This window comes from Neofelis nebulosa, chromosome 1, assembly GCF_028018385.1.
Source record: "Neofelis nebulosa isolate mNeoNeb1 chromosome 1, mNeoNeb1.pri, whole genome shotgun sequence".
Lineage (NCBI taxonomy): Eukaryota > Metazoa > Chordata > Mammalia > Carnivora > Felidae > Neofelis > Neofelis nebulosa.
The window spans coordinates 93,521,143-93,546,825 of NC_080782.1; the positions used below are offsets into that span (position 1 = coordinate 93,521,143).

At 34.1% G+C, this 25,683-nt stretch overlaps 1 protein-coding gene across 9 annotated transcripts in view; it reads right to left on the reverse strand.

Moving 5' to 3' along the window:
• XRCC4 (X-ray repair cross complementing 4) overlaps positions 1-25,683 on the reverse strand; it is a 315,887-nt gene that overhangs the window by 213,402 nt on the left and 76,802 nt on the right. For 8 of the 9 annotated variants that reach the window (XR_009261112.1, XR_009261113.1, XR_009261111.1 and 5 more), the window contains exons 4-6: positions 15,632-15,798; positions 9,031-9,183; positions 7,836-7,942 (exon numbers count right to left, since the gene is read on the reverse strand). Coding sequence is in view for 4 of the 9 variants with exons in the window: in XM_058727918.1 (XP_058583901.1) it covers positions 7,836-7,942; positions 9,031-9,183; positions 15,632-15,798 (427 nt within the window). In the remaining 5 variants the exon portion in view is untranslated. The remainder of the gene's footprint in view (positions 1-7,835; positions 7,943-9,030; positions 9,184-15,631; positions 15,799-25,683) is intronic. The other variant, XM_058727965.1, reaches the window with a different exon arrangement.

A 25,683-nucleotide genomic window follows, 5' to 3' on the forward strand; every position in this document is an offset into this window, starting at 1 on the left:
GCAACTACTATTTCTCATTACCAGTGAGTTTTACCTCAAAGCTTGAAATTGGCACTAAGGATCTCACTTTGAGTCCTTCTTCTGCCCACCCCACTTGTAACTGTTCCCTTTCACTACATCTTGTATTCAGACTCTGCTTAGCAAGCCTGCTGATATCCATCCTTCACACATACCCCCAAATGAAGCTGCAGCAAGTATCATGTCAATGCTGGTGGGCTGGCAACATTCCAGAACCTCATCACTGGTAACCTTCCTATCCCTTTGATCTAAAATATGGCTTATAAGTGATGTTGATGAACTGGTTCAAGGAACCAGATGCGCTGTTTGTGCTGGAGATCCCTGTCACAATCACAAAGAGGCAAGAATCCTTTATAATACATTATAGACATTCAGCTGATTTAGAGGGGATCGCTACATTACCCCACCTTTTGTCTCAACCGGATCATGGCTGCAGTTACACAGGATCAGTAAAAATGTTTAGCTTCATTTTCCGAGGACAAAAATGACCCAGGCTTTCTTAAGTCTGTTTTACAATGAATCAAAAAACAATAAATAAATAAGACAGTGCAACCCCTTTAGCATTTCTTATATATAAATATTCAATCGCACTCATAGTCATCTACATCCACCTAAAGATCTCACACCCTTACATTAACAGCTTCATAAAAACTTGGTAGTACAATCTGATTTAATTTTCACAATGATACACAGCTATTACAGGACCACAACATCAACCCAAGATGGAACTTTTTAGAACACCAAGATCAGTATGTCAAACAAATAGAAATATATGAGTCACATACAGAATTTTAAATTTCCCATTAAACACATTTTAAGAAGTAAAAAAGAAGTAAATGAAGTTAATAGTAATAATATATTTAACTCAATATATACAAAATAATTATTTCAAGATTTAATTAATACACAAATGCATTAATGAGACATATTACTTCTTTTCTCATACTACATTTCTGAAATCCAATGTGTAGTCTATACTTCAATCACATTTCAATTTGGACTAGCCACATTTCCAGTGTCCAACAGTCTCAGGTAGCTGGTGGCTACCTTACTGAACAGTGCAGTGCACAGCCAGAAAAATGACAGTCCGATGAACTGACAGAGTGTGATTTAGCTTCTGTTTGAATGCTATTTTCTCTTCTTCCCATCTTGTTATGTAGTCTAAATTGCAGTTTCCTTTTAACATATCTTATTCCATCTTTTCTCATTTAAATACCATTCTCCTAGGTCAATGATTCTGAATCATGTTTGGAATATAGTCCCCTTGAAAATATATTAAAAATTTGATCCTTGCTCTAGAAGAATGTACATTTGCATTGTTAAGAGTTGAACTGCCCACCCACCACCACCAAAAGGCATTTTGGAGTCTTACTCCCTGGTATCTAAGAATGTGATTTTATTTGGAGACAGAGTATTCACTGAGGTAACAAACAGGAGAACCTTTCTAAGCCTCAGTTTCCTCACTGGAAAAATGACGGGCTTGAACTAGAAGATCTAGATTACTGAAGTACATAATATCTTTCCTCAGCAATTATGTGTAAGAACCCATGATTGCTAGGAAATATACTCAAACTGCACTTCCTGTTTTGTGACAGGTTTTACTAAATCAAGCTTTTTATTTAGAATTTATAAATAAATGAGCCTATGATAAAGAAGCTGGATAAGATTAAGGGAATAATCTGTGATTCTAAAGTTGAATTTCTGACTAATCTCTTTGGCAGTACATGTTGTTATCCCCTCTGTGAGTAGACATTCACTGTTTGAAGCAACGAGCTCTTTGATACTTAGAGATTTTGGATTCTGTTCTATTTTTAAAAGCTACTATATCAGTATTCATCAACTGTTTGACATAGCCATTCATTTATTTTCTAAAAGGCTATTCTATAATCACACTTCCTTTCAGGAAGCCCACCAACTAAGTAGAAGCCTAAATTACTGATAGCAGTTATACAGGGACCTTCCTGTTGGTTAAGAATCAAGACTAATTAAACTAATGTGCTAAATCTCGGGCTAATAATTACGCAGAAAAGTGGTAAGAAAGCTTATTTTATTTGTTTTAGTGGTTGTGTACCTTTAAAATAAAGCTAAGAAGAATAAAACATTGTAGAATAAGTATTTTTCTTATTTATACTTTTAGTAAAGTTGATTTAATTGGTCTCTAATTTTTTTTTTTTTAATTTTTTTTTCAACGTTTTTTATTTATTTTTGGGACAGAGAGAGACAGAGCATGAACGGGGGAGGGGCAGAGAGAGAGGGAGATACAGAATCGGAAACAGGCTCCAGGCTCCGAGCCATCAGCCCAGAGCCTGACGCGGGGCTCGAACTCACGGAGTGCGAGATCGTGACCTGGCTGAAGTCGGACGCTTAACCGACTGCGCCATCCAGGCGCCCCTAATTGGTCTCTAATTTTAAGAAATCTTGTCAATGTCTGCTAAGAGAAATAATTATAATTTAAAAATATTGATTATCTTAATAATTTAAAATAAATAATTAAAAACAATTAATGAGACATTAATTCCTCTCGTAAAGGCTACTTAGGAGCCAATTAAGCATAAGTTTTCAAAATGCTTTATAAGAAAAAGCCTTTTTCTATGAAGGAAGCCCAATCTTTCCAATAATTATTCACACACATTTTGAATTATGTTAACATTAAGAAATGTTTTGTAATAATGGTTAAAATTCTTAGACTATTCATACACATTTAAAAATTATTTTCTCATGTAATTTTATTATTATTACAGATCAAAATGGCTATATATATGAAAAACTGCAAAACCATAAATTATTTTTTAGTTTATATCAGACATTATTGAGACCAATGAAAGCCCACCTGCAGTACTCAGATGCTATACTAATTACACTCTGATCTCTTTGCATTTTGGTGAGGTTCTGTTATTCAGGAGACCTACTCAACTTCAAGTTTCTCTCCAGACATGGACATCAGGTGTTATCTTGCTCTGTACCCAACAAACAGATTTCCTGTAGGAAAGGTCGTTTCACTATAACTATAGTAAATAAATCTATAGTAAATAACCCAACAGGTTATTTTTCCATTGAATTAAAAAACAAAAACAACATAAACATTAAAAAAAAAAAAAATAGATCAGATTCTGTGTCTCCCTCTCTCTCTGCATCTCCCTGGCTCGCATTCGGTCTCTCTCTCTCTCTCTCTCAAAAATAAACATAAAAACAAAACAAAACACTGTAGGTAGGATGAGTCCAGACTAAGCAGGAAGTCCTTTAAAACCACGAGGAGTTAATACAGACTAGGGGAGAGTGAGAGTGACCATTCCATCCTCCTTTGTAATCCAGAGGCTGTAAACTGCAACCAGTTTACGGACCATAATCTTAATCTGAAAGAAAGCAAAATACCTATGAACTCTAGGGCTTTACTATGCAGTTTAGTTTACTTCTTAAACTAAGGCTGTAATACTGTTGCTACCTACCTAGAAACTCTAAAAATTAAGACCTAGAAAAAGTAAACCTTGCTTTATATTTTTACGGAAAAATATAAAATGTAGTTGTAGGGTGGTATAGACTGTGACATTCAAGATTCAGAATTCTTCCGAGATCTTTTAGCTAACAAACTTTTAAATGTTTTAAAGGGTTTTCATACTATATGGTATCATACACATAAGCATGATATACTTTATTACATTGGAGTACTGTCATCAGTTATTTCCTCAACAATCCTAATGATGGGAGGAAATTTAAAACTTTGGAGAAAAAAAGTAATAAAATAGATTGCCTATGCATAAAACTGTTACCTATCAGTTTCCTGTAAACTACAATATCCCTATTGTACTTCTGGATATATATATATGTATACATATATATATATATATGTATACATATATATATATCTCCAGATAAAATGTATGTGTATATATATATATATATATATAAACAGACCTTTTCCTTGAATGAATACTGTGAATCACCAAGTCTATTGGTCTCACTAAACTTATATTATGCAGGAACAGGGTAAAAAAAAAAGGGAACAACTCATGAGGAAATTTGGTGGTTTCAATAATAATGAAAATACATTTGCATAATAGAAATGACTACCAAGTTAAACATTTAGCCATTTAAATAAATGCCTTTCTGGAAGAGTTAAATGTATTAAATCCCATCAACTGCTTTCCTCTTGTTCTTACTGGAGGGAAAGTGTACATGAAACTGCACTACCTACAATAAATTCGAATATTTACTTATACAATAAGAATAGGTAATGTATTACCAAGATGGCAGAATAAGTCCAGGAAAAAACTTTCACTGCTCTGGTCCAAATACATAGTAATAATATACAAAATACCAAAAGACAAAGCTATGATTAAATATATATACATATATCCCATGGAATACTAGTATATTTTGTCTCTGTAAAAGAATGACATATAGAATATGCTAAATGATAAGGAAAGTTATTTTTTGTTTAATACATATAATATTTTTCCTCAGATGTATGGAATCTAGTTCTTAAGTCCAGATGAAGCATTTTATATCTGAGGTTCTTTTTTTTATCCCTAACCTTAAGTTTCCTGAATAATTCTTACTGAAGCAGAAGGAAAAGAACAGTTAAAATTTAAAATAAAAGTGCTCTTAATTCTTTTTTTCATGCTCTTAATTCTTGACATCAAAACCTGCCAAAAGCAAGTTAAATGCAATAAATAAATAAATAAATAAATAAATAAATAAATAAATAAATAAAACAGGATTGGATGCCTATAAGTCAAATATGTAGTGAACTAGATTTGAATTAAAGAAAATATGCCATGTAAAACATAGAAAAAATGTACAATGAACTAAACGTTTTTTGAAGAGAAGAGAAATTCTGCCAAATTTAAAATAGTACTATTATAGTAAAGCTTTGCTTAAAACAGACTGAACACATAAAGGACCCCATTCTCATATACCCATTATTTAACCACACATTTTCTCTTCAAAAATAATTTCCATCTACTTCAAAGGTTGGTGAGATACTCTGAATAAGGAACAAAATCAAAGACCATTGTACTCAATAAAAATTCTGAACATTTAAGTTGGAAAGAGTACAGATTCCCTTTTTAGTGAACTTTCAATTACATGTGATTATTAAAGAATGACTTCATTTTTTATTGGGTCACTAGTGTAAAACAAGCATGCCCTCCAAATAAAAGGAAATTTAACTCCAATGTGCGAAAGTGAGAGTGTGTTTGAATGTGTGATCCAATTCAAATCTAATTAGAATCAGATTAATCAACCAACTTATTGAATCAATATCAGTAAATTTCCATGGCTGCAATTAGATATCTTCCTGTGTCTTTGTCCATTTATTCTGCTTTCTTTCCTGTCATTAAGCAAAGCTCCCACGTTCCAAGCTAAACAAATCCTGTCACTTGTCCATCTGATCCCATCTTCGCCCATGTACTCAGAGACAGTACTCCAGCAACTGTGGCAACATTTGCCCCCCTTCCTTCCTTAATCCCATAAATATGCAAACATGATGTTATTTCTGTCATCTAAGAAAACAACAACAATTCTTGACCCCACGTGCCCCTCCAGCAGCTAGCCAGATCTTTCCTTTTCGTTACAGTGAAACTTGTTACAAGTGTTGCCTAGGCTTGTTGTTTCTTTTCCAATTATCTTGTCTCATTCCTTTTGAATTTCCTCTTCTTGCTATTCCACTGAAAACGTTTTATTAAGATCCCCAATTTGTGTTGCCAAATCCATCAGTCAGTCAGTCAGTCAGTCCTTGATCCTCATCTTCTTACCCAGTGTGCACCATTCAACTCAGTTTATCTCTAGCTCCTCCTTGAAATACTTCCTTGACTTGCTCTCCAGGATAACACTCCTACAGTTTGCCTGCTACCTCCAGGCTGCTCCTGCAGCCTTCTCAGCTGGTCTCCTCAACTTACTGACCTCTACACATCCAAGTGTATGTACTAAGGTGGAGTCCTTGGATCACAGCCCTTTTCTGACTTCTCAAACTCCCCTGACAGCTCAGCCAGCTTTAAATATCTCCTTACTTAGCCTTCCCCCAAACTCCAAATTTGTATATCCAACTCCATACTCAGCATCTCAGACTTAATGCTTGTAAAACTCAGTTCCTAACCGTCCTCTTGTAGATTCCCCTAATTCAGTAAGTCAACTGCATGCCTTCAGTATTCAATCTAAAAAACTTACCATGATTAGTGTCTTTCTCTCAGGAGCCATACCCAGTTCATCAACAAATATGCTGCCTCTAGACGCACCTAGAATCTGCCTGTCGTTTATCATCTTCACTGCTACCACTCAGGTCTGAGCCACTCACATCCTTCACTCATTGTTGAACCAGTGTCCCACTGCTGTATCTTCTTGTAAACTTATCACACTATGTATACTCTATTCTCAGCACAACAGCCAGATTAATCCTGCTAAAAGTGTAAGTAGGATCCCATCACTTGATGTTTGCAACCCTCCAACAATGTCCAATGTAATTCAAAGCAAAACTTGAAGTCCTTACAATAGCCTGTAAGGCCCTACACATGATCTGGCCTCTCTCTACCTCATATCATCATTCTTCCTATCTTCATCTTCCTACTTTATCCATACCTCCCTCCATTCTATTGCTTGAATATATCAATAAAAAGTTAATAAAAACTCCTGCATCAAGACCTTTGTACTACCTGATTTTTTCTGCCTGGCATGCTTACCCCACAGACAACCTTGTCGCATTCTCACCAAGGCCTTTTCTGGTGCCCTGGCTAAAATCACGACCTTTGTCCTACTTCCATCCTGACATTTTCTATCATCCTTCCCTGGTTTAGTTTTCTCTTCAGCATTTGTAACTATCTACAACAGTTTATACTCAATTTATGCATCTTGTTATTGTCTATTTCCCTGACTAGAATTTATAAATTCCATGAAAGTAGACATTTTTGTGTTTTGCTCTCTACTGCATGGAACAGTTCCTGGTACATAATAGGCACTCAAAAGGTATTTGCTAAATAAATGAATCAAACATTTATTTTGAGAATATGGGGCTTCTGTCAGAAACATAAGTGTAAGATGTGTTCAGAGGCTCTTGCCTCTAGGAAAGGTTTAAATCTCTAGAAAAATCATCCATGGGTTTAAATCTGAGGGACTGAGTGAGGCTCAGGTACTTTAACTTAAACTTTTTCCCTTCTCTTCCCCTGTAACCCATCTTCCCCCATTACAATTTCTTTTCTGAATAGCGAGAGAAGACTCAACCTCAAGATAATGTGAAACATTCTACATCCCCCTGCTTACCCACCAATAGCTCTAGCTAGGTGATCTCAAATGTTACAGGCAGCCAGCTTCAAGCTGGAGATAACTAGCATGAACACGTACCTTGCTTATTCCTTATGCACCCTTGTAATAAGGAATAGTATGACTTGGTGGGTGTGTATGTGTGTACGTTTGCTTATTTTGTTGCTAATGAGTTGTTGCATATTATAATAAATATTATTTTCAACATTAAGTACTTGAGGTTTTAGACTAAAAACCCTAAAAGAAGTTTTGTAGAAAAGAGTTTTTACTTTTTGTTTTTTTAATGTTTATTTATTTTTGAAAGAGAGAAAGTGGGGGAGGGGCAGAGACAGACAGGGACAGAGGATCCTAAGCAGGCTCTGCACTGACAGCAGAAAGCCTAATGTGGGGTTCGAACTCTTAACCCTGAGATCATGACCTAAGCTGAAGTCAGATGCTTAACTGACTGAGCCACTCAGGTGCCCTGAAAAGATTTTTTTCATAACATTTTTCATTACAGTTTATTATCGTTAGAGTAATAAGCCAAGTGAAATATTCCACAAAGGTAATAAATGTATATCTCCTACCTGGAGCTAACACACAGGGATCAGGCAGGTTCTCACTTTCTTCATCAGTACTTTCATCGTAGACTGCATCTCTATCAGCGGTCATTTCAGAACATGCTGTGGCTTCCCTAGAAATAGAGCAAGATAGAATTAGAAAGTAGTGGCTCACCCTTGGTTAGGTATCAAATTCACCAGTAAGTAATTATAAAAAATGTCCCTGAAAAAATACTGTCGTTAAACAAACATATATTGAAACATATGTGATTGAGATGAAAGCACTTTAAAGACTATCTGTTAACTCTCTTAAGAACAAGCTTCTCTTCTACATAAGCTAAATGTGGCTAATGTTCACTGTAATTAACTCCGGAATCAGTTTCTTATCACATCATTCATCTATCAAAATACTATTCCTCCAAATTACCTTCTGTGGATCACACAGTGTTAAGTGTTTTACTGATCTCGAAGCAGTCTGCCTTGCATTTGATTGCCCCAAACTTCTGAGACAGGTACCTTTATTCTTATTATGAAGATACCAAGTAAGACACAGAGTTTAAAGTATTTTCCCAAAGTCATGTACTAATAGATCTCAGTTTCAGACCAGCACCTGAACTAGGAACATCTGACATCAAATGTTATATTCTTTATATGATGACATTAGTAAACCTGTGCTTTCTCTCAGCTTCAAGGCAATAGATCCAAGCCTGTATCCACTAAAATAATTAAGTGGATAAATGATAAATAAAACAATAAAACAATAAAAATCAGACTAAAATAATTATAGTTGTCCAAACCATACCAGCTGTAAATCCCCTGTGACTTTTCCTTAAAAATCAAGTACACATCCACTCTCAGCCACCTGATTCCAAGATTAACTACTGCTTAGGCACCAAAATGATAAATGTGTATTCAACTCTGCAGTTTTGCAGAAAAGTTTTTAATTAATATATTTTTAATGATGTCTAAGAATTAAACAAATAATACTTACTTAAACCATGTGACAGTTTGAGGATTTAAGTACAGCTATGACAGTGGGGAGACATGGAGAGATCATGCTGAGAATTCTCCAGCCCAATGATTCCAACAGCCAGAGCATCTCACCGCAGACTAGCAAATGATCTCCTAGGCTACAAAGCTGGCACCTAACTTTCATTAAGTTTGGGAAGAAATTCCATTTAAATTTATGTATCTGTCATCTCAAAACAGACACTCCAAATACCTTTCACGCTCAATGTTCCTTTCTGGTTCTTGAACTTCATTTAACAATTTATGCAAGCTTCTGATCTTTGCTTTCTTCTCATTCAGCACTAGAATAAACCGCTTATAAAGATCAGTCTCCAAAGCTTCCTTAGCACTCACACATTTTTCAAATCTAAAATGTAAATAAACAAATAAATAAATCATGCAGTTTTCTTTAACATTAATATTATTTAACCCAATAGTGAAGATGATTTCAAGAAAACTTTTTAAGGAAAGTATAATTAAAAGTCACTTTTATGGGTTTCCATTGATTTAAAGTTTTATATAGATAATTAAGCAAATAATGAGAATTTATTGCTTATTAATGTTAGTAATTTATGTAGTGAGATAAGGATCAAAATTGGAAAATGATACCAAAAAGCTTTCAAAACATCTAAATGCTTAAATGTTAATAATTTATTCACATCTACGATTTATTTCCAAAAGGATATTTTTTTATGGGAGAAATTTCACACCAGAGTAATTATAGCCTACGTTTTCTGTATTTTGCTAGTATTACTATAATATTAACTGTGATAGTGTTTTGTGATTAAATGACTTACCTAATATGTTTTCCCTAAAGAGATAATGAATTGCTCCACAGCAAGAACATGACTTGTAGAGCTGTGTCTTCAGCACCAGGCATACTCACTCACATATGCACGTATATAATGAATGCAAATATTTAATGTGAAATTCCTGGAAATGTGAAACACTATGTATCTCCAATTTTAGATACATAAAACATAAAATTTTCTGTCATTTATAATTCTTTCTACACTGTTCAAATAAGTGGACAAAAGACTATACTAATTTTAATCTCCCAGATGTAAGAAAGCTAGTAAGCAGAGACTGCATATGTAAGATTTGTGCATACACACAAACCATGAACACACCTATATTTTAAAGATTCAAATATAAATTATTTCATGTAAAATATTCTTGTAAATGTAGTCTTGCTCTGCCTAGTTTTCTCTTCATTATTTATTTACACTTTTGTTGTTCTATACAGATATTCTAGTATTTTCATGATATCTGTATTTATGTGTATATATTTCAGATATAATTTCTTCAGTGAAAACTTAGAAACAAAAATGTCAAAATTTGATACCTTTGATATATATGTCCTTATGCTTTCAACAACCTACCTATCTAGAGATGTAAAGAATTAGGGCCTCTTATGGAATGAAAAGGAACAAAAAGTAGTATAATTTCTGGGAGTAATTATAGCACTCTTACAGTATAGTCATTGCCAAGGCTGTCAACTCCATAAAGGCAGGGTGCAGGTGTGTTTTATTGACTGCTTTATCCTCAGTGCCTAACACAGTGTTTGGCATTCGAGAGATGAGCAGCAGCTATCAGAAAAATGAATAAAGTAAGGGAGTTACTATGGACATCTTATAAGGAAATGGAGAACCAGTGATTCTGAAGTTATTTTTCACTCTTTAACAGCTGTTCACCACTGTAATAGTAACATTTTTGATCTGCTTCAGCTTCTAAAAAATCTGTGGTAAATGTTAATACAACAGTACTCCTTTTACCAAGCAAACCTCTTTGAGAAAGATGTATACCAAAAGGTGTAGGGAAAAAAAACAGAGCCAAAGCTGAAGAGGAGCTGGTAATACTGATGGCTTATTTTAAGCAGGGATATGTCAATGCATTTTTATTTCATATGCAAAGCATTATATAAACATTCTACATAATTTTCTTGAACTACTTTCTAATGTAACATAACAAAAATTTTAAGAGACAAGTAGAATATATGTACCACTAAAATACTTGAGTATATTATAAAATACTTTAAACAAAGGCAAAGTAAAAATCAATTATAAGAATGTACAATAAAAATCTTGTATATTATATAAAGTTTTAGGAACAGTAATCAATTAGTTATTTACCTGATTTAAATGCATACTTCATCTCCATATAAGTCACTTCAATAATTCTTAATTGAAAGATTCTGTGCACGTAACAATTATCAAGCACATTTCAAAACCTTTATTAAAATTAATATTTAGTATAACATATGGATTTAAATGAAAATATCAAAATAAAATATCATATAATCTTTGTAAAGAATACCATCAATCCTAATGAGTAGTATCACAACTACACTGTCCAAGTTAACATGTCTGTGATGGGAGAGCACACAACAGAATAAATGGCATCCCATGACTTCACTTCGCTTGGTTTTAGAAAACCTTAAGGATTTTCTGGCAACTAAACTTCTGATTATCAAACTGGATGTCACTTCCTAGACAAAACTAGGAAGTGGGGGTTGACGAGGAGAGAGTATTAATGTGAACAGTTTCAGGACATAAATTTACTCTTAATTATTAATTTATCAACAAATTTAGAGAACACTATCCTTCTATTCAATATTCAGTAACTAAGAGGTATATACCATCTGCCCCATCCCATTTTTGATGCCAATTCTCTCTTACAGCATTATGATGTTACTATGCCTTCCATGTTACTTGCCTCCTGTCAACCTTCCACAGAAAGAACTAGACAGGTATTAGAACATGAGGCCATTTAGTGCAGGAGAGACATGGGATTCATTGCTAAGTCAGTGATACTAAAGGAGAACTCACATACAACTAGATTCCAACTAGATCTCTAAGCAAAAGCCAAACCTAATGAAACCAAAGACAATATCAAACAGCAAAGGAGTAATGATGTTTCATCCTTTCAACACTGACTAGGACAACAGAACAATAATGCTAAGGTTAATTATTACCCTAGGACTGACATATCTATAAATTTCGTCAAAAAACAGTTATTTAAAAAAATAAAAAAATAAAGACGTCTGGGGAAAATACTGAATATTCAAAATAAAATATTTCTGCACAGGAAGACAAAGAATCTAAGAAGAACATCAAAACATAACAAAAATAAGAGCAAAAACAAGGGAATTTCATGCAAAAACAAAATCCAAAATAAAACAGATTAAATGATAACCCAAAATAAAACAGCAGCCACATAAATGTGAACATGTGGTATTCAGAAATAGTGCAGTAACTCTTGTATTTCCAATCAGCTCTGGCCAAATTTATATCTAGGTCAGGGTTGTACAGCAAAAGAAAATGTGAATAGAGTTCAGAGGACAAAGAATACTAAAAAGAACTGGAAAAGAAAGCAGTGGTAAAGAGATTTAATAAGCCTTTAAGTACTGAAGAAGATGGTAAACAGCTGTTCCTCATCCTTTCTGACGACAGAACAAGAGGAAATGGCCTTCAACTATACCATGAAGGACTCAGATTACCAAGAGATGGAAGGAAGAATTTTCTGACTGTGACTGTTCTTAAACATTATAATAGGCTACCAAGGGGAGTTGAAGCTATCTCCTGAGGTGTTTAAAAATCAGACTGAATTCATCTGGATATAATGTGATCCTAGCTTGAAGGCAGAGAGTTAAAGTAAAAGAGCTTTCAAGGTCTCTTCTATTCTAATGATTCCGTGAGTGTCAACCCCATTCAATCTGCTGAGAACTGCCTCCAATTATAGGTTTAATAACTGTAACTCAGAATAAAGCTGGAGAGTTTCTAACTTGATGTCTGAATGCAAACAAAAGACCTATTCAGTAATATAGAGCTTGAGAGTTGTATTTGAAATTAAATAGGAAAAACAAGTGAACTAATTACAGCTAATAACCCAAGGACTGGCATATAATATTTCTAATGTTTTCTCCTTTATCTAAACTACACAAAATTAAATTGATCCAGTAATGTCACTTGTTCAAAATGGAGCTAAGACTGCAATTAGTAAACAGTTAATAAAAAATAATAGCAAATATATATGTTAAAAGTCTGTACATTAAAGCTCATTCTTTTTACTCATACTGTAATTCCTCATTCCTTATTCAAATTTCATTTATTCTCTACTGTCATCCCAAATGGAAATAGCTTTAGAGTTGGTTCTGATTATAATTATACATTTTTAAATAACAAAATATATGCAAAAAAATCCCCACAAAGTAAAAAAAGAAATTTAATCCACAATTCCAGACATACACTATTAAGATTTAATTTTCTCCCTCTACATATTTTCTATCTAAAGATATACTTTGCAAAAACTGGCACTCTATTCCTCCTTTTGGTAACTCACATTTCTCTTCTTAACATGTCATTAACATTTTCCATGGTACAAGCACATGTGTATATGACTGCCTTTTGCTCATATTAATATCCTATTGTGTATTAAATTTATTTCAGACCTATCTACCATACCCTCTAAGGGAATTCTCAGCATCTATTTTGTGCTGCTTATCCCCTTAGCTCTCCCATGCATACACAGTCTGAAACAATGATGGGGAAGAAATGATTGGAACATGGATGGACACTGATATAAGAGCATCAGAGGCCACCCAGAAAACTGAACTGTGTCCAGGCCTAACACAACAGTGCCCACTCTAATGATTCTCTAGCTTCTGTGTCTTCAGTTACTTAACTTAGTATGTTCACAACCTATTTCTAATTTCTCTAAAGACTCTTGATCAGTACCACTGCTTTATGAAAACTGGAGATGTAAGTTCTTTGCTCATTTTCCACTGTACTAAGGCTCTAGAGAGAGAACACTTAAGAAAGTACTGCATGGCCAAAACCATGATATATTTATAGCTCCTTAAAATGGCCACTTTCTCCTCTGATAGAAAATAAAACCATTTGAGAAATTTGGGAAATAGATAAAGCTACTAATCTAATCTAATAATCAAGAGCCTAGAATTCTCTGGAGCAGGCTAACTTTCCTCTGCTTGAGGGGGAGGAGGGCACCCCAATGACACATATCTTCAACCCCTGAGGAAAATATGTGACCCAGTATTTACACAAAAAGAAGAGCCGGAACATAATAAGACTAGTGATGAGAGATATGGTTGTGCTTCTGATCAAATGGGAAACCTTTTGCCACAATAATGCAAAAGCACTTTCTGGGTAGTTCAAAAATAGCAAATCAAGCATCTGTGGGCTACATGTTGTATACACCCCTCCCCCACTGTCTTACAGCACAGGGTGCATTTGTCTCCACTGTCTCATCTTTGTTCCCTGCTGCTTTCCAGTGTATGGCAGTGTGTTGAATACTGATGAGATAATACCTCTTTCAACCTCTGGCAGACATTTTAAAGCAATTTGTTCAAGTACCAAGTACCCAGTCTGCATTTTTGTGAGCAATTTGTGGATCAAATTTCCTATCATCCTGAGGGTATTCTGAGTTTTAAATACAATGGCTTATCACAACCACAGTACATCTCCTTTAATTTGATTTATTTTGTATGTAAAATAGAAAAGCATATCCAAACTATAGATATAGACTCCAAAACGTGATTTCTAGCACAGATATATGATAGTGATTCATACTAACATGATTTTAAGGAGATAAGGAAGATCAAAATTAACTTATTTGTCCGTTTGGTTTCTTAATATTTACAATTTTTTTGGTCTCATTTTTATGTAATTGGAGATAAGTATTAATTCAGAGATAAAAGAAAAAAGATACTTTCTTAATATAATAACTGAGAGCCAAATATAACCAAGTTTTAGGTGTTAAGTTTACATATCCTGCATTACTCGAATGTGTAGAAACATAATTTCATCTAGTCAACATCCTTTTCACAAACATACACTGACAGTAGTAAACCCTTCACATTTTTCATGTACTCTCACATTTACTTACCAATGTCCCCATAAAACAATCTTAGGGGTTGTCCTGAAAAGACTCTAAGTTAGCAAATTGTTCTTATGTTTTAGAGCTACTGGTTTGAATGAAAGATAAAAAATCATCTACTGGATATAATGGGTGTAATGATAACATTCATTATTATATACATTCCATAAAACTCTTTCAGATGTCACCATGTATATATGTACAGACACATGCATATGATAATGTCTCCGTAGACATACAAATGTTCACAACATACATTTTATTTCCTTCAAACATCTTTTACATAACAGAGTAATAAAAAAATACCTCTGGAGCAGCCTAGATTATGAATGTTATACTTGAAAAAATGCATAGAGAAGAAAAGTGACTTTTTTCATTGTTTAAAAACTAAGAGGCAAAATCAGGAAAATAATATATTCCAAAGGTCTTATCTTGCATCTTTTTAAAATGTCAGTAGTATGAATTTTCAGCGAGTAAAATAAGTCTCTATCAGGAGCCAAAGTGCACAGCATCTGAAATAGTTACCATTTGTGTAGACATTCCAATAAGAAATCAATTGTGCATACTAACACTTCATGTCTCTTTTATATTCACTATTAATCCTATAATTTGAAATAAATCTCAAATATCAACATCCTAAATTTTGATTAATATTAATGGATTCTGATTCTCACTGCCTGATTACCACTTACTGTTTGTTAGTGTGCTGATGCCACCAAGTACTAATGACCAGAAAGTGTTAATGTACTACTATAATGTACAGTAATAACCAATAGTTTGGTTTAATCATATTAAGTAGAGAGTTTACTTTAAATACAGGCTAGTCTACATATATATTATAAGCTTACAAATCATTAACATAAAGCTATAGCAATATAAAGAGCTTAGTATTTTTATAATACAAGAATATTAGCACACACCGTCCTTGAATATCATTCCAATCTCTCAGAAGCCTTTCATTTTCCTTCTGCAGGTGCTCATTTTTGGCTTGGTTTTCCGCAATGGTGTCCAGGCAATCACAAATAAGTTTCCTAATGACCTCAGCTGGACTTGCAACTTTCTCTAGATTGAAGGAACCAAGTCTAAACTAGAACAAAAGGAAAACATTATTAGTTAGGGGAGAAGATCAAAATCAAGCAACGCAGTTTTAAATATACATCATTTCTTCTGAGAGGGAAGAAAGTGTAAGATTCAAATACAGTGCATTTATCAAATATAAATATAGTGAAGAAAAACTGGGCAATTTCCTACCTTCTTACTGAAATTTATCATAGAAAACAACATATAACCCAAGAATAACTTGTATAAGTGGTAAATCACTCTCCCACCTCCTACTAGAAAAGAAAACAACTAAGTACATATAAGCATACAACCATTTGTTTGCTACAACTTAATGTAAGTCCCTACTCAAAGTAAGAAAAGGAATTGTACACAGAGATTTATACTGTAGTTTCTGTTAATAGTGATGATAATAGAATAACTACATAATCTATTTCTAAATAAAGAGCAAAATTTTAGTAATAGTTAAGAGACATGCATGGTTTCAGGAAACTGATAAACCCGGTACTTACTTATGTATCAAAAACCAATAATGTGTTACTATAAATTACAAACAATAATATCAAATGTCAAGTTTGTGTACTTCTTCATAAAGGTAAGACTTGTGAAGATATATTCTCTACTGAAAGGCACATAATAAAATAGTATTAATACAGTTTCATTATATATATGGAATTTAGGAGGGAAAACAGCTTCTCCTCATTTGGTAGATAAAGATCCTGAAATATAGTGATTTAATCAGAAATATTCTTACTAGTAAAATTAAAATTATTGCAACAGCTAAAATAAGATTTTAAAAATAATAATTACTATATAGTTACTATGCCCTGCAGCTGAAATTTAACTCAAGCATAACACAAATACAAACTCCTCTAATCATCACCAAAACAAAACTATTATGTCCACATTACAGATTAGTAAACTGAGGTTCAGAGCAGTAATCTAATATACTGAAGGAATAAAGTCACAATCATACTATGCAATGCTGTTACGCTGTTTCCTGACATTAAAGGATATCCTAATTAACAAACTAGTAAGAGCAAGAATTAGGTTCAGAAACCACACATAACTCTGAAGAGAGATTCTAACAGGATGGAGTTTGGGGCAGAAGTGGGAATGAAACTGAGGGTTTTTAGTTGTTTTTGGTATTTTTTGGGTTCCTAGATCAGTAATTTCTACTATGACACTCATCTATAGGAACGTTTCTAAAATGTCTCGCTTTTCAAAAGATTGTTTCTATAAACGTGTTATATTCAAACTGAGAAGTATTTAACAGTGATTGATAATTCTGAGAAAAAAATCCTTATTATTCAATGTACAAATAAAGCTGCAAGTCAGTGAAGTGAATATCCAATATTTATAATAGGTAGCATTTTATAAGACATTTCAGTTAATTTATATGATTTAGGAATATTTAGGGCCATTTAGGAATTTTTAGGATCATTTAGAAATAATTTAGGAACATTCAGGTGTTTAACTCCACAAAGTAAACTGTTATGGATAAATTGTGCTTACTAATTTGCTTTCAATTTTCAGATAGAAAGCATAAATAGATGTCTTAATACCACAGAAAATCTGCCAGAAGGCTTAAATACTGATAATTCCTAGTTGTTGAAAAGCATTCATTTATAGTCACTTAAAATGTAAAGAAAAGCAAAGAATATTAATATTCTTCAGTATTACACTACATTTGAAAGGACTAAGTAGTACTGTGGTAGCTACCAAAAAAAAAAAAAAAAAGCATATGTATTTGTATGTGTTTTTGAGACCCAAGCAGATCAGATACATCTGCTTAATTCTTCAATTTGTTTCATCTCACCTTTTCCTGTTTCCTAACAAAAGAAGGTAAGTCAGATTAAGAAAAACTGTCTTTATTTCAACGAGTACAGGAAGTTGTAATAGGCTTATATATGTAAGCAAAATTAAGCAACTGAAGTAATGTTTACCAAAAGAGACCTAGAAAAGGTTAAGAATTTTTATTTATTCAGTTGAAATTATTTCAGACTATTTGTCACATCTGATTTATTTATTTCTCATACACTTAGAATCAAATGGCGTAAAAACATTTGCAGTTTTCACATATGAGTCCTTTTATAAGCAGAGGAATTTAAATTAAAAAGTTTTATGTGTGTGAAGCATACATAAATTGAAAGTAGATCTGAGGGCAAAAAAAAGAAAATAAATTTTAGCATTTACTTTTTGAAGCATCTGCTACTATAAACAAACCTAAAAAAATAAAGATAAAGATAACCTATAGAATATAACTTTTTGAGTTGATACAAAACAGAAGAAAAGTTAAGCTTACTGTTAGGTAATAGATTACATTATCAGTAAAGCGTAAACCCACAAACTAACTCTGTATTTCCTCATTATCAAAATTGTCAGCTAGCTTTGACTAAGATGGACATTTTTAGAAGGGGAGAGTTTTTCATCATTTGAAAGTTTCAACAATGACAAAGGGATAATGAATTCATGCCACACGTTGATCCTGAATAAAGTTATTTGGTAAAATACAAATGCACAAATAAACACAGGCCCAGCCTCCTAATCTTCTATATTAGAGAAGGAAGAAGGGACAAATTCTAAATGACTAATAACAAGCAACTTCTTTCAAAATACCATTTACGCTTATATATTCAAATTCCAAAAGAGAACTCTTAAATCTTTTCTTGGCTATTCACTTTAGTATAAACCTAAAATGTCATTTCTTCTTAGGAATAAGCAACTATTTTCTGTTTCTACTTTCTAATTATATTCACTAGTTTTTGGACCTTTAAATGGTGTGAACATGTTATTCTAAACAATGGAAATATACAAGAAGTATCTAGAAATTCAATCAAAGAAGAGAAATGTACTTGAAATATTCAAGTTATTTCTTAGAAGAAAAGTTATATACTCAGAGTTCAGGTTCTTTCCAGTGGCCAGATGAAAGAGAATATATAACATTAGTAAAATATACAAAATAAATACTGTGAATAACTACTAACCAATTCCTGGGGAATCGTTTGTGGCTACTGTGAATGTTTCTGGGGAGAGGAGAGTTGTCAAGGTGTGAGTTGATATTCTGCTTAGAATACATCAATTAAAGAATCTGAGCTTTGATACATTATCAAAGTAGTCTAAGTTATCTTGCAGAAGTAATCTTTGCTACTCTCCCAGGAACCAAAATATAAAGCTAAAGGAAAAGGAGGAAAAAAGATACTTGATGTTATTGCTAGGCAAATAAATGATGGTCAGATAGGACCTCATTTCTTTTCAGTATGTGTTTTTAAATTTATTCCTATCAGAGAAAAGTTTAAATGTATCTAGATATGTATACAGTAAAAAAGTAAAGCTTGCTCATTATAGTTTATAATACAGAATGTTTTGACTATTTTAGACAAATACATAGTCTCCAAAAACACCTCCTGAAGGTCCAGGCCCTGGACAGTGTATGACCCCTTTTTAATACAGCAGAACTTGCAGGGGCAAGACACATAACAAGTTAGTAAAACAGGTAAAAGACAAATGCATAGGTACATATATGTAGCTTTGATAATACACAGTTCCAAAATCCAGTAATACAGGAAATCAGTCAAGTTAAATAACAAAAAAGAAGCTGAACTGTATTACTTTGGTCTACTTATGTTAATTATCACTTGCTCATATTTTGGATCAAATATATTTTTACAAAGATTTGTAACATGAACCCTTTGGTTTAGTGGACTATTGAAATGTTTACTTCGTATTTAAATAAACAACACTACAAATGTACTTCCTAAAGCAGTAATATGTCTAAGTTGACAATTGGTCAGATTTCTCTTCTAAACTCTCTAGAACTTAGAAAAGAATACCAATAAGGACTTCTTCTAAAAAGATAAGACAGTTATATATACCGTGAGACCACTAATCTCACATTTCCAACTATTTCCTTGTAATTTCTTACAGCTCATTAAAAAAAAAATGTTTAAATGTCTGAAGATGATTGTATGATCAAGCAAGCCTCTGCATATTTTAGATCCCATAGGTTCTTACAATCAAAATGCAATAATCTAAAAGTGAGAAATATACTGAACTCAAATTCTAGTGTTGCAAAATTATTAGAATTCTAAGGCCATGCTATATGCTTTCATATATTAAGTATCATCTAAGAAGTCTTATTTTGGTCTTCGTAACTGCAAAAATCATTGGTGGACGTTAGAGAACCCCTGACAACAAAAACCCCAAAAGCGTGTGTAGTAAGAAAATCTCAGAAGTTACTTCTACTTTGAATAACTATAAATGTTCATTCCACTGCTGTCTTAAACCAGATGATGAGTCTTTTAGTTCATGGGAAATACAGTAAAATCTAGATTTATCCCAGCCTAATTAAGACTTAATATTAACAATGAAAAATTATACTACACATGGTTTTAGAATCAACTGAAAATCTTCTTATAGTAACTGAATTGGGGAGAGGGGTTGAGGGCAGGAGTTGTTTATTATTTGCCTGTTACTTTATTTTTGGTATTAGGTGCTAATACATCATGCCTTGGATTCCCTGACAGTCTTTTAATCTCATAATATTTATCTAATCATATGTGTGCGGTATGTTTTTCTATCCTCCACTCGGACGTGAAATGGTAATATTTCTTGGCATGGTCTCTTGACCTACTTTTCTTTTTTCTCCATAGTTATAGGGTTATCCACAACCACAGCTTCCATTATTACAGATAAACTGAAAACTGCCAAATGTGTATCTGTAGATGGGGGCCTATCCTAAACCCCAGACTTATATACACAGTTAACTCCCTTTTGGAAGGGTGACAGCAGGATGACCTACACAAACTTCAAACTTCAAATGCCAAAACAGAATTCATTGTTCATCCCTCTCACTACTCAACTAGCTCCTCCCTGCATTTTCCAATAGACATTCACCATTCACTCAGCTATACTTGGGTGGTCTCGTGAGTGAGTATGGACATCTATCATAGCACTACAGTATTTACTCTTTTTTTTTTTTTGTAGTAGGCTAAAAGCTGCAAAGGAATAGAAGCTACATATTACTCAGGTTAGTATCCCCATTCTTATACAGTGAAACACAGAATACTTCAGACATTTTGGTACTATGTACGAGGCATTGGAGACATTGATGTGAGAAAGGAAAACAATGTCTGCTCTCTTGGAGCTTTTCAATGGAAAGAGTTGGTGGCACACAATGATTATAATTTCACACAGCTGTAGAATCAATGAAGAAAATAAAACAGGTAATGAGGTTGTGACTAGAGGGCAGAATATCTTTAAATACGGAAGTCAGGAAATAAGACCTTGCAAAAACTTAGGGGGAGAACACAGGAGATGGGATGGAAAAGGTACAGGAGGCTAGATCACATAGAGCTTTTTAGGCTGCAGCAAGAAGTTGAGAATTCTAACTAACAAAAAGCCACTGGAAGATTATAGGAAGGATAATGACTACTTAAATAGTACACAGCATTTCCTCTAAGACTGCCCCTGATTATCTCAAACTCTTAGTACTCATACTGTGTAATCCTTTCCCCTTGAGTGTGGGCAGGTCTGTGTCTTACTTCTAATAAACGGAATACAGCAAAGGTGACACACATCACTTCAATGATTAATTTATATAAGATTGTAAAAGCCATCTTGCTAAGGGACTCTTTCCTTGTTGGCTTTTATGATGCTAGCAGCCATGCTGGAGAAGCCCATGCAGCAGGAAACCAAGAGTGACAGCTGGCAAATAATCATTTAAAAACCAAGGGAGGTCTCTGACCAACAGCCAGTGTATTAGATGGGTTCTCTACAGACACTGAAACAATAAGACGTTTATATATATAAGAAGAGACTAATTCTAAGTAATTGGCTGACATGATTATGAATGTTGGCAAGTCCAAAATCTGCTGGGTGAACCAGCAGGCTGAAAGTCTAGGAAGACTCAATGAAATCTGTTGGCAGATTTCCCTCTTGTTCTGGCGAAGTCAGTCTTTTGTGCTATTCGGGCCTTTAACTGATTGACTGTAGCCCTCCCTTATTTGGAGGGCACTCTGCTTTATCCTAAGTACACTAATTTAAATGTTAACCTCATCCAAAAACCTCCTCACAGAAACATCCAGAATAATGTTTGACCACACATCTAGGCACCCTAGCCCATCCAAGTAAACACATAAAATTAACCATCACAGCCAGCAAGGAACTGAGGCCCTCAATCCAACAGGTTACAAGGAATTGAATTGCGCTACCATCCATATGACCTTAAAAACAGACCCTTCAGCTTAAGATGAGACTCCAGCTCTGGCCAAAACCTTGATTGATTGCAGTTTTCATACATCCTAACAAAGCCTTGCCTGAATTTCTAACCCATGGAAACCATGAGTTAATAAATGTGTATGGCTTCAAGCTGCCAAGTTTGTGATAACCTGTTACTCAACAATACGTAGTACAAATATGCTTTAATATTACCGGTCTAAAAACAAAAGCAAAACAAAACAAAACCTTCTTAATGCCGTATCTCTCTGATTCTAGCTACTGTTCATTTGTTTCTATCATAGCACAATTTCTCCAAAAATATATGTAGTATTTGTCCTGCTTCCAACAGTTACTACCTACACATGGGCTATGAAAGTTTAAATTGACTAGAATTAAAAACTGAGCTTCTCAGTAACACAAGCCACATTTTATGGCTCAATAGCCACATGGGGCTAGTAGTTGCTGTATTAGATAGCACAGATCTAGAATCTATCATCCCAGAAAGCTCTTTAGCATAGCATCGATCTGTTTCCTCATTTTATTACATCCCATTTTCTCTTAAATACTCCAATGTATAAAAAGGCTTTTTATAATCTGGCCCATGACTACCTAATTGCAGCTCTCACCATTCCCCTAACTTTGCTATTGCTAGCCACTTGCTTTCTTTATATACTTGACCAGGTCAATTATTCCCATAGGTAATAGACAGCTTCTCCCAAATGTAATGGTGCTCCTCCCAAATGTCTGTCTACACCCTACTTCCTACAACTTGTGAATATATTAGTTTCTACATGAAAAGAAACTTTGAAAATGTGTTAAAGACATAGACCTGGAGATGAGGAGACTATTGTGGATTATCTGGGTCAGCTCTATCTATTCACATAAATCTTTAAAATCAGAGAACTCCCTTTCTCAGGTACCATCAGAAGGACATGTAATTTGAAAAGAGGCACAGAAAGATGCAAAATTTCTGGCGTTTAAGACAGAAGGACACCATGAACCAAAATGTGGGTGGATTCTAGAAGATGGAAAAAGGTAAGGCAATGGGGTTCTTCTATAGAACTTCCAGAAAGAAACACAGTCCTGAAGACACATAGATTTTAGCTGAGATTACCTGTTTTGGACCTTTAATCTACAGAAACATGGGATAGTGAATTTATGATGTTTAAGCTATTGTTTGTGGTTATGTGTTACCATAGCAATGAAAAATGAATATAGTGTATCAGGGTCTAGTAGGATGAATAATTGCCACCCCGTGACACCCACATCCGAATGCCCAGAATCCGTGAATATTACTTTATATGGAAAATTGCAGATGTGATGAAATCAAGGATCCTGAGATGGGGCTATTATCATGGATTATCCAGGTGGCTCAATGTAATCACCAGGGTGCTAATAAGGGGAAAGTAGGAGATAAGACTGAACAAAGACTGTGATGATAAAAACAGACTCTGGAGTGATGTGGACAAAGGCTAAGGAATGCTGACAGCTTCTGGATGCTGGAAAAAAAAAAAAAAAAAAAAAAAAAGGAAACCACAAAGTTTGTGGTACTTTGTTACAACAGTAACAGGAAACTAACAGTCTTTGCATGTTCCTCGAGAATGTTCTTCTACCTGAATTTTATATGGCTTCCTCCTATATTTTATTCAAGGCTCCGTTCAATGTTACCTCTAGAGACTTTCTTGACTACCCTAACTATGATATAAGCATTCCAGAATCCTCCAAATAGTCCTACAAAGAAATGCCAACAGTACAAGTATTAAGAAACAATATTTTAGGGGCGCCTGGGTGGCTCAGTCGGTTAAGCATCCGACTTCAGCTCAGGTCACAATCTCGCGGTCCGTGAGTTCGAGCCCCGCGTCGGGCTCTGGGCTGATGGCTCAGAGCCTGGAGCCTGTTTCAGATTCTCTGTCTACCTCTCTCTGCCCCTCCCCCGTTCATGCTCTGTCTCTGTCTCAAAAATAAACAAACATTAAAAAAATTAAAAAAAAAACAATATTTTATGATCTCTACAGCAGTTCTCATCATCTTACATCATTTTATTTATACATGGTTATTGTCTCCTTTCCCCATGCTCACAAGAGGGATTCAAAATATGTTCATTAACTGAGTGAATACTTGGTAACAATGCTGCAAATATTTTTTTGGTTTGGAATATTACTTCTGTAAGTAATGCTCTATAGCATTTACATTTTAATGTATTTAAAACCTAAAATCAGTTTCCTTTGGGGTGCCTGGCTGGCTCAGTTGGTACAGCATGCAACTCTTGACTCTAGGTTGTAGGTTCAAGCCCTACACTGGATAAGTTTACTTAAAAAATAAAATCTTAAAAAAAAAAGTTTCCAATTAAGGTCTTTACAAATCAGAGAAGTAACTATTCCCTATATTTTAATTTTTAATTTCTTTCTCCAAATACATAAGAAATGTTTTCTCACCATTTATTCAGTGATCTATTCTCTCCCTATAGATATAAAATGCCACCATTATTAGAAACTACATATTTACTGGGGCACCTGGGTGGCTCAGTGGGTTAAGCATCCAACCCTTGGCTTTGGCTGAGGTCATGATCTCACAGTTTTGTGAGCTCGATCCCCCTGTCAGGCTCTGTGCTGGCAAGTAGATCCTGCTTAGGATTCTCTCTCTCCAGCCCTCCCCCACTCATGCTATCTCTGTCTCTCTCAAAATAAACAAATAAACCTTAAAAAAAGTGTTGAAAAACAGAAAATACATATTTATGTATAGTTAAATGAGTTTCCTATTCAGTCTCATCAGTCACTATTCTTTTACTAGTGATAGAATGCTCTTTTAATTATCATAGCTTTATAATAGGTTTTATTATTAAAGACAGTAAGTTCCATCGCACAATTCCTTTTCAGCATTGTATTGTCTAGTTTGCCAAATATGTCCCAAGAGCTTTGACTGTGAATTTCAGACAAGGCAAAAAACAAATGAAAAAAGCAACTAAAAATTACTAGGAACTTTGCTTGGAATTACATTCATTTTCAAATTATTTTATAAGGAATGAACTTATTTCCAATATGAATTAACAGTGCAATTCCTCCATTTAGGACCATTATGTTTCTCCATCTAATCACTGGTTATTTTTATGTCCTTTGGTTAAGTTTCTCATTGTTTATTTGGGGTTTTATGTTTGTTTGTTTGTTCGTTTTATTTTTAATCAGACTCCCTACACTCCAGCTGATAAGATCATCAAATAATCTATAGGTAAAAATAGAAATTCAACTGCTTAGTCTTATTTTTTATTATTTTTGATACTTTTGTCACATCAAAACAATTATACGGTATACGGGAACCTTAAAATCTCTATTTTAAAAGGTTTGTTTTTTTTTTATGTTTATTTACTCTTGAGAGAGACAGAGACAGAGCAAGAGTGTGGGAGGGGCAAAGAGAAAGGGAGACAAAGAATCTGAAACAGGTTCCAGACTCTGAGCCTTCAGCATAGAGCCCGACACGGGCTCGCACTCAGGGACCGTGAGATCATGACCCGAGTCGATGTCAGATGGCCAACCGACTGAGTCACCCAAGCACCCCAGAAATCTCTACTTTAAAATCCCAATACTGAAATTTATTTTCAGTGGGTCCAGCACAAGCAATGGTGATTGCTGTATTCAAAATAATGACTTCTCCTATAGAAGATTTTACATATCTAAGCACTGATCATGAAGGATTTTGC